General features: G+C 40.4%; 1 protein-coding gene across 6 annotated transcripts in view; it reads right to left on the reverse strand.

Annotated features, from left to right (window-relative positions):
- The window catches only part of Fam13a (family with sequence similarity 13, member A), a 92,291-nt gene that overhangs the window by 3,131 nt on the left and 75,203 nt on the right, over positions 1–13,957 (reverse strand). For all 6 annotated transcript variants that reach the window (XM_087658130.1, XM_087658128.1, XM_087658127.1 and 3 more), the window contains 4 exon segments: positions 9,300–9,395; positions 7,409–7,492; positions 3,432–3,628; positions 2,594–2,695 (listed from right to left, as the gene is read on the reverse strand). In XM_087658130.1, the coding sequence (XP_087514256.1) occupies positions 2,594–2,695; positions 3,432–3,628; positions 7,409–7,492; positions 9,300–9,395 (479 nt within the window).

The raw sequence follows: 13,957 nt of genomic DNA on the forward strand, positions 1-13,957 counted from the left end.
CTGCAAGGGCAGCACGTGCTCTTAACAGCTCACCCAATCAAATTTCCAATCAGCAATCAACACACCCACAATTTGTAAATATTTCAAGAAGAGTTCATAGTCCTACTTAAATACTTGCTTTTGAAATGTGAAGCACACTTTGAAATGTGCTTTTGTGAACTGGTCACATGGTGCTAAGTATTTGTAGTTTGCTCGGTAATTTTATATGCAAACTTATATGCAGTAGTACTAGTATAAAGCTTTCGTGAGGCACACAGTACTTTATAGCCATGATCTAACTCAACTCTCACAACAGCTTGACCACAAGGATCTACTGTCTATATTCTTGTATATATGATATAGTCAGAGCAGGCAGAGCAGACCAAGAAATATCATCTCTCCAAACTAGTGGTCCCTATGGAATACATGTAGCAAGCATTCCAATGCCTGCTTCCTTTTCTCTTCATAACAGAGAAAAATAATGGGCAAGAGGAACAGTGGAAGGCTTTATGAACAAATGAAACTGATTTTATTCATGTCTGCCTTGCTTCGGTGAAGGATTCTAAGTAGCTCTTTAGAAGAAGCAGGAATGAGGCCTAAGAAAAATATCTCTACCCAGTCACCATCATGTTCTGGGAGGGGCTTCTCATTCTCAAGATGCTATAATGTTATTTGGTCCTCGTTGTTCTAAACTTGAGTAATGATTGGTCAATTTCTACCATTCATTGTGGAAATAGCTTTTTCTAAAAATGCTTCTAGCCTTCAGAAGCTGGACTTTGGCCAGATTTGCAACCAAGTTAATAGTGTGCTCTGAGGCCATTTAAAACTGTTCTCAATCTGGTTCCCTACTGTGAATTCGGTCTGTTTTTTAAGTTTGACTTCCCCTTAAGAAAACAATGTCATTAAGCTAACTGTGCCTTGCAGTTCCCACTTAGCTTTTACACAATAAGCCAAAGGCATAGCTTTAACCTTAAATTATATGTTCTCTATCTCGGAATTGTGTGTGTGTGTGTGTGTGTGTGTGTGTGTGTGTGTGTGATGGGAATCATTTACTGAAAGAGGCCAATAGGTTGAAAGCAAACTTAAGGAAAAGAAGTATCCACCATAAATGCTGGCATCAATCTGTGGGTATAATAACATTTGTTTGTGGATTTGAGTGCTCTTCTGGGTCATTAGGGTTCATAAAGTAAATTTTTCCCTGGTAAACTCTGATGAAAAATCAATTAAGATGAGTGAATCTGTGTCCCTTTCTGATGCCAGATTTTCTGGGCTATTCAACAAACATAGGACAAAGCCCTTCATAAGGGGAGGAGTGGAGAATTCAAAGTTATGCTCACTCTTGGTTTAAGCCACTCCAAGACAGTCTTTTTTTTTCTTCCATCAAGGTGGCACCAACACAATTTAGACTTTCTTAAGCCTTCTTCACGCTCCACAGTATATGGTTCATGTGTAGAATTCTATACACAGTATGTGAGAATAATGTGAAAATGAAAGGCATATGGACAGAAACATCAAACCAACACTGTAACAATATTAAATTAACTCTTTCATTAGCTATTGTTATTATTTTAGGAATTATTTCTGTTGTCTTCTCAGAAAAATTTTCTCAATAGTCTGTGGGTATGTAGTGGGGTGAAATGCAAACACATGTAGTTATAAATACACATTTAGGTATAAATACACACTTAGGTACAAATGTGTAAAAAAATCTTTAGAAATATTATTGTACAGTAGATCTAAGTCAGAAATCCAAAAATACAATTATGTAATGTTTCAACTAAAGTAGGATATAACACAGTCCCAACGTCAAGGTTAATTGCTATAGTTCTTGTATTTCTTCACACCCCAGGGCATGAAAGTGCTCTAAAGAAACTATATACACTCTTCCTAATTGGAATTACTGTAAAACCAGTTTAGGATAAGAGACACAAGAGAGACTCCTGATCTTGCCGCTGAGCTCCAGTTGGGATCTGAGGAAGACGCTGACAAAGGCTTTCCCAGCAGATTTAGTAGACAATTTGATTATACATTATTGATTTGATTACACCTTATTATTTGATTAACTCACTGGATCAAACAAGGTATCCACTAGACAGACAAATTCACCACTGCTTTTCATACATGGTTTTCATTCAGACTTGGTCGCTAGCATCTTAGCTATTTTAGTTTTATGTGTGTGAACCTAGGACTTTGTACAAGCTGAGCCATATCCCCAGTCCAACTTTGGATTTTTAACTGTCATTAAATCTCCTAGTATCATTTTCCTCCCTCTTGCTTCGTGAGAAGAAAGTCAATGCTGTCAATTTGAAACTCAGTTCCAAGTTACTCATTTTAGCTGAGAATTTAATGTGACAGGTTAGTTTTGCATATTAGCAGACTTGGTATAGGTCATGGACACTGTTTGAGAAGAATGTCTTCTTACATGTCTATATCTCTATCTATATCATCTTCATCTATAATCTCTATCCATCTATATACATGGTCTCATTGAAAATCTCTGAGGCATAAACCAGAGGACCTAGGAGGAGAATGGAGCAGATGTCCCACAGATGGAGCCGAAAGAGAGGGCAGGGCGTGTGGAATAAGAATGAGGAACAAGGAAACATATACATACCTCCCATTTTGTCTGAAAAAATTGTCTTCAAAATCATGAAGTTTCTTTCGAATCATTTTCTTTTCTTCTCTTATTTCCTGAAGGTATTCCAAGAGTTCAGGTCTAAGAAGAAAGGCAAATTAAAAAAAAAATTAAATCGGATCGTTTTACGTGTAAATAGCAAGTGATTTGATAGGAGTTGTGGAGAAAGAAAACAAAACAATGTAAAAGTCACTGTGGGTGCTTTCTCTTGACTGCCCATACGGTGAAAGCAGGTGAGGCTCTAGGGGCTCCTAGGGGATTTTGCTACTTATGAATTATGAGGTCTTTATGAAGCCCAGGGTGCCTTGTCATATATTTTTCAGAAAGAGCAAAGTGACATTTGTTACTCAGGATTAACTGAGCTGTGGTTGACAGAGCCACAGCGTCATTCAGAGACCTCACGCTTGTTCAGGCAAGATCTCAAAACTTCCTCAAGTAATCTGGGATTAAGATATATGAGAAAACTGATGAACACGTTGCACTTTCTCTCTCTCTTTCTCGCCTCCTCCCTCTCTTCCTTTCTTCACTCTCTCTCTCCATCTCCCTCTCCCTCTCTAGTGTCCCCTGACCACCCCCATCATCACCCCATTCCCAGTACTCTATAGCCCTACACTGACCTAGAATTCCCTCTAGCCCAGGCTGGCCTCAAGCGTACTTGTCCTTCTACTTTAGCCACTAGGCCTTTCATTAGTTTAAATCATTATTTTCTCTGTACACACATACCCTAGGTAAGTCACTTGTGGCTTTTTTGGCTAAACCAACCCTCACACTGTTATTTGAACTAAACCACTTTAATGCCATGGCCCAAACAACATACATTGAAGCAGAGTGGAGGTTTGAAAGGCCTGAGTCCTGGCTGCATTTCGATGGCATTTTGTCATCCATTGGTGAAATAAATCCATCGGCGTCATCTTCAAGTTGGTCCAGAAAGCAATGTGCACTGCTGTCTGTTTTCAGAGTGACAGTGAAGTCGGGCTTTGTGGAGCTGTCATCTTCTGATCCCTCCTCTTGTTCCTGGAGACATGGCAACCCCAGTAAGACTCTGAGCATATCTTGGAGAATGCTCCCATTATAAGCACCCAATAAACCAGATTCACATGCTTTCTCTTCTCTTTTATTAAAATGATGGCACCAAGAGAAAGTACGGAGGGGCTGGGGATTTAGCTCAGTGGTAGAGCGATTACCTAGGAAGCGCAAGGCCCTGGGTTCGGTCCCCAGCTCCGAAAAAACAAGACCAAAAAAAAAAAAAAAGAGAGAGAGAGAGAGAGAGAGAGAGAGAGAGAGAAAGTACGGAAGGCAAAGCTGGACCAAGCCAGGATGCACTTCCTACCTCAGCTGCTTTACATCTTTAATCTCTGCTCGGCCCAAGGAAACAGTGCTTCAGTGTTCTTCTCAATTTAAATTACTTTAAAACTTCAGACAACAGTTGACTTTCAAGCAAATAATTTTAAAGTTTCGGTTTATAAGTAGAAGTAAGACTTCCCACCAATGCCTTTTTTATAAAACTTAATTGAGATAGCGTACAACTGGAACTTGGCGAGACACAGCTGGCAGGCAACAACTCTTAGCCCCCTCTCCTCCTTCTCCCCTGCATGGAGAAGATGAGGGAGAACAGACTCGAAGCCCAGGCAGAACTTCGGCCTGCATACTGCTGCTTCTCAACAAACCCGATGAAGGGTGCAGCAATTCAGATTTAAAAGAAAGTTGTGAATGAACATTTTACAGGTGGCAAATGATACTAAAGAAAGCTACAAATAAGAACGTAAGATTTCATTGTTTAAAAGTTCTGCTAATGGGCTGGAGAGATGGTTCAGTGGATAAGAGGATTGGCTGCTCTTCCAGAGGACCCAGGTTCAATTCCTAGTCCCCACATATCAGCTCACACGCATCAGTAACAAGTCCCCCAAGACCTTGTGCCCTCTCTGGCCTCCAAAGACACTGATATACACAGTGCATAGATATGCATTATGGTAAATAGATAAAATAAAAATAAATAAAATCTCTGAAGTCTTCCTAATTACATTCCAATGTCTGGAGAGAATAGGAAGCGCTATGAAACTTTTGTCAGATGAACCTAATAGAACTACTCTCATTGGCCTTGGAAAATCACGGGGAAAATGAAATACCAAGCATAGATGTGAAATAAGATCATAAATGATAGATACTGAGTATAGTCCCAAAAGAATGCATAGACAAGATACAGCAGTTGGGGAAGGACCAGTGACCAATTCCCTAGTGCTGGCTCCTTCATAAACTAGCTTCCTTTCCTTTACAGGACTAATGTTATATCGGGATTTTGATAAAGGACAAGGTGAACAGATCCATTAAAAGGAAAGGTGATTATCAAAATTTCAGCCATGATGCTAAAATGATGAAGGGAAAAGTACAGAGTGGGCTGTTTTCCTGAAACCACCAATTAACGTTATCAGTCACTTAGACGATGATAGAAAGGGTGTATTGGCCACATGCATCTGTCACTGAGTAGATAAGGATATTTAGTTTGCTGGAATATGAATCCATATTTAGCTTATTTCATATAGCTTGCTAGCAGTATAAAAAAACAGCTGGAAAGTTCAGGGTTCTACAAGTAAGCTAAGAAAAGGGGGAAAAAAACAAAACAAAAAACAAAAAACAAAACATGGGACAGACAGCCAATAAGGAATCCACAGAAAAGCATCAGGAGATCACATGATCCCTCAGCACAGTGGAAATCATAGAGGTGGGTCATGGACAGTAGATCTCAATGAGGTGATTATATACCCTAGGTGTCTGCCATATCTCAAGACGTTTAGGGCTATCACAAATGAGAGGGGGTGGTGGGAAGTGGTGGGTGGAGGCCAGGAAACCTCCCACAGCAGTTACCCTGCTACAATGCCAACATGAAAGTTTAAAATAAACTGGCTGTCGATTGACAGTCACATGGGCAAGGATTTGGAGAATTGAAAGGACCTGTGCCATCAAGTAAAGTGAGGCCTGGCTCTGTCTACTTTCCTGGCTGAAACATACTAGGATAAAACTAGCTCTGGAGAGAAACAGGGAAACTGATCTGTGCATTTTCAGCAGAGCCAGTGGCTGAAGAAGAGCCTGAAACCCACATTCTGAAAGGCAGAGTAGGAGCTTGGAGAAAAGGTTTCTAAAGCAAGGAGCAGGGTTGGGAGTGGGGCAGCATATGACTATAGACGTGTAAAGAGCTATAAAGGGAAGAAACCATATGTGTGCTCCCTGGCTTTCCAGGTGGCAAAGCCAAGTGTGTGTGTGTGTGTGTGTGTGTGTGTGTGTGTGTGTGTGTGTGTAGAATGTAGTGAGCTATACTAGCTACATTATTATTTTACATTTATCAAACTAACCCATTCTAAAAGTACATGCTATGTAATTAGTTAATTGTATTCTACTTTGTTATGGAAGCGGGTTAGGAAACTACTAGGCTGCCTTTGAGTCTCAGCTCAGGGAATATGCAGCCTCACACTGCCACTGCTCTGAAAGTTGTGGTCTTGAGAGTAGAATCCTATTCCACTGTGTTTTAGAGGGTTCTCTGGGCTTATTTGGGGCTGAAGGCCTTCAGAACCTTCAGAATTCAAACTAGATCTATTTCATACAAGCTAGTGTCCTGGCATAAGCAAGTAGAATGGGGGATACATTTTAAAGAAGCCATTTAGACTTGGTCTTTTCTTTTAATCTCCAAACACACAAAATTGTGAATTGTATTAGAACTACTGTGCTAGCACATATCAAGAGCGTGTTAATAACCCTGTACTATTAGAGCAAAATGAACCAAATGACAGCAGTATTTACAAAAGTAGTGTAACCATGGCAAAATTACTTGTAATTTTGACCATGATGAGAGCCAGTGGGCAATAAGCCACAACAACAAAAAAAAATTCTTCTAAAAAGACTGGCAAAGAATAAGAATGGGTAGAATGTCGTCATCCAAGAAAAGCATCATTATGATATCTACATTCATTTAATGAGGCAATTACTAAGTGTCACATCTTGCACGTATTCAAGAGCATGTTTTTACCTGGTAATAAGTCTATTACATGCTGCTGAGAGAAGCATGCTAATTTTCATATACAAACTACCCAGATTTCTTCAATTATCAACATTCAGTTCATCTGTAAAACTACCAGGCAGACAAAGCTTGTTGCCTTTCACTGATATCAAAGCCTATTGTAAGAAAATAGGTGTAATTTTACAAGATATAATATAGCACACTAGCCCTTGTGGTCCAGTATTGCACTCATAATTCAGATTCTATTTAGTGATGTGATTATCAAGCACAGTCTGTCTGATACATTAAAATTGGATATTGTAGTGTGGTTTATCTTACCTCAGGCAAGAGAATGAGGCTTTCAAATGCTAGCCCTCAATAGGTTTTTCTGAGATAATCATTCCTAACTCTGGGGACTAAATGACCACTAACAGCTTAGAATGTCACAGAAAGACAACAGGGCTCTTAAAACTTTCTTCTGCTTTGGGTTTAACTTTTCTCTTTAGCTCCAAATAACTCCTAAAAAGTAATCATGATTTTACAAACAAAACAAAACAAAACAAAACAAAACAAGGTGAGGTGTGAAACAAATGAGTCTCAAAGGAAAAGCAAAACAGAACAAATAAACACAGAACGGAAGGAAACTGGCTATAAGGCTATAAGAGGCATATGATGTGACTGCTCACAGCTGGCTCAGGTAGTTACTGATTTGTACGAAACACTACTAGAACCGAGACCCAAGGAGGGCTGTCACACAGGGTGACAAGGGGGGGTCAGTGAGGAAGTGTTAGCACCAAGCTCTTCACCTTTATCTCCTTGAAGAAGGAAGCAGTTTCACCCTCAATAATTGGCTGCAGCGAAGGGCTTCTCCGTTTGCTGGAAGGGGAACCCTATGACAAGAGTTAGCAAATAGGTTATGTTGTGAACCCTTTTTCCTGGCCTTATAGCTTATGGTCTCTTTGACCATGTCAATACTTACTACTGTATTTTAACTACATTTTATAATCATTTCCCACTAAAAGCTTCCAAGAAAACCTAACACAGTAAAGTTCTTTTTCTTTCCTGCAAATCAGAGGACAGAGTAAGAAGGCACAAGGGTTTTTTTTTCTTTTCTTCTTTTTTATTTAACCAAGCTCTTGGGAATCTCCTAAGAAAAGCACTGATCCCCACACCCTCCTCCCTACACCCAGCATCTACATGAGCAAAATAAAGTAGCTCAAGGTCAAACGAACATGTAAAGGTTAATGAACTTATCTGTTCTGTGTTCACCCTATTTAGGAACTCTGAGTGTTCCTAAGTGGTGGAAGAAGACAATGTCTCCTTGCATTAACTCATTTGATTTACTAGTCTGTTCTGCAGGAAATTTGCAGAAGAGGAACGTTCTTTAATTACCCCTGCCTAGAGTCTCTGGATTGTCTCTCATTCGTAAAAATCAGGCCACTATTAAAAGAAGTGTGAAAAATGAAGGCACATACTCTAGGACTGGAAATGAAGAAATGAACCATAAGATTTAGTGAAGTGCTTGGTAAGAGTGGCAACTAGAGAGAGTAAATGTCCCAGGAGTGATATCACATCCAGGTTGTGACAGCAGCAAGGATGAGGAAGCTCAACGCTTCTCTCAGAGATGAACAGGCACTAACATCCTAACTAGATCTAGTCCAGGAAGGAAATTCGTGGGCTGTAGGTAGAGGTCTGTCAGTGTTAAAATACTGCCAACAACCAGAGACAAAACTGTTATTCCCTTTGGCAAGATGAAATCCAGATGCTAACAGTAGTTGTATCTCAAGGATGTGGGGCATGGCCAGGCAGCTTCCCAACCACTGGCTTCCCCAACTACTTGCTACTTCCTCTCTCTCCACCTTCATAGCCTCCAAATCAGGGCCTTCTCACTTACAGGGTCCTCCTTGGGGAGCAGTCTTAGGGAGTGGGGAGAAACTATAAACAGATAGCACCAGAGAGGAACTCTTTGGAATGAAGGACCCACAGAAGATCCATCCTTACACCTTGAGCTCTGTCTCTAAGGAATGGGTTTAGGTGTTGGCCTTGTGTGTGCCCGAGGAATGTATATATGATCAAGTCATTCCTCAAGCCATGGGGCATGGATATGAATGACTGGTGCAACTACTACAACCCAATCTTCGATGAGAATGCAGGTTAGGATCCTATTAGCATAGTCGGGGCTCTTCCGAAAGAAAGGGGAGGTTATACTCACAGTGATGAGTATGGTAATGGTTAAGGCCCTGGGCTGGTTTTTGTCAACTTGACACAGTTTAGAGTCACCTGAGAGGAGGAAGCCTCAACTGAGAAACTGTCTCTTTAGATTGGCCTGGAGCATATCTGTGAGGCATTTTTTTGATTGACATGAGAGAGCCTAGCCCATTGTGGGAAGTGCTACTCTTCGGCAGTTGATCTTGGGTTGTATAAGAAAGCAAGTTAAGTAAGTCGTGAAAAACATGTCAATAAGTAATGTTCTATCATGGCCTCTGTACCAAATCCTGCCTCCAGGTTTCTCCCTAGAGTCCCTTGCCCAACTTCGCTTCAAAGCACACTATAAACTATGAACTGAAAATGAACCCTTTCTTCTCCAAGTTGCTTTTTTTGGTCATGTGTTCATCATAGCTGTAGTTGAAACCTAACAAGGACAAGTGCTCGTAGCATAACCAGGGGTTGCCAACAGAAAGGGAAGAATGTACTCACAATGATGGGGACAGTGCTGGCCCGGGACAGTATCTGTTTGACCAGTCGGTACCGATCATATAGTGGCTTCATAATCTGACGCTCAGTCTTTGTCACCTGAAAAACAAGAACAGAACAAGTGAGACGTTGGTTCCAGGGGTCATCCTGTCCACTGTTCCCAGCATACTCCAGGTTTTTGTGGCCCACGGGAACACACAGAGATGGTGGTACAATTTACAAAACTTATTTAAACTGATAATAATATTTAGTCAATTAATAAAGACCCTGCAGATATACACCTCGGACCAGTGGAAATCACCCTACTAGTATACTTTCTTCTAGATCTGAGTAATGTGCTATGTCCTTAGCCCACTTGGTAACTCTAAAAGTGCTATTTAAAACTAAGGGTATGGGTGGGAGTGGAGATGGCTCATTGATTTAAAACACTGACTACACATTTAGAGGATCTGGACACAATTCCTAGCATTCCTATAGTAGATCATAAGCACCTGTAACCTGTTGCAGGTGATCCAATGGCCTCTTTTGGCTTCTATGGATTCCAGGAATCCACATAGTACATAAGCATACATGCAGGCAAAATACCCATACACATAAAAATAAGTAAATGAAATTTAAAATGACCTTCCACCCCCAAACAAATGAAAAACACTGTAACGTGGGAGGACTCAGCAGGTAAAGTTGCCTATTTGCCAAGCCTGATGACCTGAGCTAGCTATCCAGACCCCATAGAGTAGAAGGAGACTTGACTCCCATGATTTGTAATTCCAAGGAAAGGGAGGCTGAAAAGGATGAGGCAATGTTTCTATTATAATTGTAATGCTTATTACATGGTACTGCAATCAACTTATTTGGATGAATTTCTTCCACATGAAACTGTTCCCTCTTATGATTCTGGCAGACAGAGAGTATTCAAGGAACATTTGTTTCTGGAAACCGTTGGATGATTCAGCCTCATTATCTTCGTCTGGCACACTGCTCAAAATCTCTAAGCAGCAGGAAGGAATCCAGTACAGTTTCCTTGTACAGGATTGGAAATCCTTTGTCATTCATGATGTCTCCCCTCCCCACTGTACTTCAAACTCCAGAGATAGACTAGGTCATCTCATTGCTAATTCTGTACGATTCCCTGCACTAAAGAGGCGCTCTCTCTTCTTTAGAAGTGGCAGATCAGAAGCCGGCTCGGCACAGCTCTTTTTCCTTGTGCTCCAACTTGAAAGTGATCTTGTCCTCCACATCAACGCCTGTAGTGGCTAGTTTTATGTCTGTTTGACATAAACTACAGTCATTTTGGGAGAGAGAACCTCAGTTGAGAAAATACTCCCATCAGATTGGTCTGTGAGCAAGCCCGTGCTGCATTTTCTTGATGACTAGTGTGGGCAGTTATGGGGATATGAAAGGAATGGCTCTTAGATGCTCACAAAGCATCAGGAAGTATAGCCTTGTTGGAATAGGTGTGGTCTTGTTGGAGAAAATATGTCACTGGGCTTTGAGGTCTCAGACGCTCAAGCAAGGCCTCGTGTGACATTCCGCTTCCTGCTGCTTGCGGATCCAGATGTAGAAATCTTAGCTATCTTTCCAGCACCATGTTCTGCAAGCATGATGCAATGCTTCCCGCCATGACAGTAATGGTCTAAACCTCTGAACTGTAAGCCAGCCCCAACTAGATGTTTTCTTTTATAAGAGTTGCCATGGTCACGGTGTCTCTTCACAGAAATAAAACCCTAACTAATACAGACGGTCAATTTGTTGCGGGTAACATCACCCCTGGGCTAGTGGTCCTTGGTGCTATAAGAAAGTTGGCTAGGGACCTGGAGAGATGGCTCAGCGGTTAAGAGCACCCGACTGCTCTTCCAGAGGTCATGAGTTCAATTCTCAGCAACCACATGGTGGCTCACAACCATCTGTAAAGAGATCTGATGCCCTCTTCTGGTGTATCTGAAGACAGCTACAGTGTACTTCTATATAATAAATGAATAAATCTTTAAAAAAAAAAGAAAGTAGGCTAGGTTAGAGAAAAAAAAAAAGAAAGAAACCTGGCTAAGTAACTAATGATGAGCAGGTCAGTAAGCAGCATTTCTTCATGGTCTCTGCATCAGCTCCTGCCTCTAGGTTCCTGCTGTGCTTCCCTTCATGATGGACTATAAGCTATAAGATGAAATAAACCACTTCCTCCCCAAATTGCTTTTGGTCCTGATATTTATCACTGCAATAGAAACAGTAAGACAGCACACCCTGTGTTTATAATGCTTTGTGATTTCAAACACTTTTACATTGTATCATAAATATTCACATATATATCTTCTGATTTACAATATAACCTGTTGAACTCAGGGGCTTATATTTTCATATCCTGAGTACCTCATCCAATGCAAACATTCTATACATATTTGCAATGTTAGAGAATGAATATTTCAAACCTATCTAGGTAAGTCCCACAGATAGGTATGCATGTATTTCCTTTGGCCACCTTAGTGCACAATAAGGTAAAGTATCTTTTTAGACGGGTTGTTGGGCTTCTGTACTCCATTCCCATTCCATGAACAAGAAAGCAAGAATTTCTCAGGTAGCAAATGGTGTAAGATATGTGGTTTTACCATTTCTCTCAAAGTTTTTGGAAGATTCACTTTCAAAGACAGTTCTGGATTATACAAATACGTTGTCCTGTCTGGCTTTGGCCTCTGCCTTTCTCAACATGATCAACTGTAAATTACTTTGGATAACTTTTACAAGCTAATAGGGCACTGCCTTCTGCTGTTGGCATGAATAATGATCTTTCCATTCATTTCCATTATAGTAGTTCTAAGGATGACTGGAATGCTTCTGCTTCTAGGATGTGTCATACGAAATGGGATTTTAAGGATGATCACTTCATTTACAATTGGTTACTTCATTAAAAATGGCTGTTGGGACAGCAAGGTGACTCAGAAGTCATTTCACATGAAACAAATATATTACTATTACTACCACACTCTTATAATAGCTAATATGCCAGTTCTGGCTGCTGGTAAGGGCATTCTGGTGAGCCATTTGGCACATGAATTTATGGCTCATTCACCACATTCTAAACATGTATATACTGAACAAACAAACTATCAGAGTCCTCTGGGTGACACTTTCTGATGATTAAGCTGAAGAACTTAGTTTAGAAAGTAGTTGATTCATAGTTACTTGAAAACTACCTTCAGCCAAACATGTATATACTATCTCTCCAAAACCCTTTCTCCCCTCCTTCAAAACCTTACTTTTAATTGGGAGTACTGAATGGCTTAAGAAATGGGGTTCTTATTGATGTATTTTTTTTAGATGCCTTTATATCCCAGAACTCGAGGCAGTGGCAGAGGCGAGGTGGAGGCAGGTAGACCTTTTTGAGTTCAAGGCCAGCCTGGTCAACATAGCAATATCCAGGGTTCCCTAGTGAAACCCTGTCTCAAAACAAAACAAACAAACAAACAAACCCCCCCATATACATGAGACAGGAAGATCATCCCTACTGTGGTCTTCACTGTGACACAGAGACGCTTCTGCTGTCACTTACCACCCCGCTTTTGATTACTCAAAATAAAATAGTGAGATACTATTTTAAAACTGAAGAAGGGAGCACTATCCAATAATTATTCATATTAAATAGAGGCAAATCCTGGGTAGAAATCATAAAGCCAAGACTAGACAACCCTGAGTGTCTGCCTTTATATCATGAGGTTTTTTCCTCTTAGCCTCCAGTGAAACTTTTCTTCAGTTTGATTGATGTTACCTGGATGTAAAGGAATGACAAACCCAGTGACATTTACTTTGATGATAAAGAAAAAAATTAAAGCCATAGACTCCAAGAGCTAGATAAGCCTTATTCTTTAGGGGCTAAAACACTGAGAGAGTAGCGATTTCCCAAGGCAAGAGAGCTTAGATGAGAAGTGGATGTACTGACTCCCAGCCCAGGTTTCTTTCTATTCACAGAAACATCAGACCTGAATGAAGCTGGACCTGGCTGTGTGATGATGGGTTATTTGAAATGCTGCACTCTGGGCCCATTAATTTAGAAAAATGGCAACTCTTTTATAAGTTAAGAATAGTAGAATGTTTGTGTAAAGATCAGAAAATCCAAGGCAACAGCTAACCAGAGGAGAGTGTTTATAAGTGAATGTGTAATTTAAACGTGAACTTGGCTATACTTAATGCTGTGCTAGTCAACATGGTTTTGAAACACAAAACTAAAATGTGCCAGCATGGGAAAGAAGAAGCCAGAAGCACAGGTCAGGCAACCTATTCTCTCCCCCTGCACGTTTATTACGAATGGTGATATATTATGAATGGTGATATGGGGGCCTTCAACTATTTGTCATGTTCTTTCTGTGACATTTTTAAAGACTTTCAACACTATTGTCGAAGAAAATACACTTTGATAGTAGCTCGAAGAGAATGATGAGCCCACTTGTTATAGTATGTCACACATGTCTGTGTACGGAATGCTCGATTAAAGCAAACAGCTTGGTTGAGAACTGTGTAGCACATGACTGTTTAGCTATGATGGTCAATGGCTGTTAAATTGGAATCTGCAGAATTAGAAAAACTCATGAGTTCTGAACATTTAGTTCATGAGATAAAGAGACTTGGAATGATAGCTTATTATTGGCAGTATATGATTTTTTTTTGTCTAATAGATT

The sequence above is a fragment of the Rattus norvegicus genome, chromosome 4 (genome assembly GCF_021556685.1).
Source record: "Rattus norvegicus strain SHRSP/BbbUtx chromosome 4, alternate assembly SHRSP_T2T, whole genome shotgun sequence".
Classification (NCBI taxonomy): domain Eukaryota; kingdom Metazoa; phylum Chordata; class Mammalia; order Rodentia; family Muridae; genus Rattus; species Rattus norvegicus.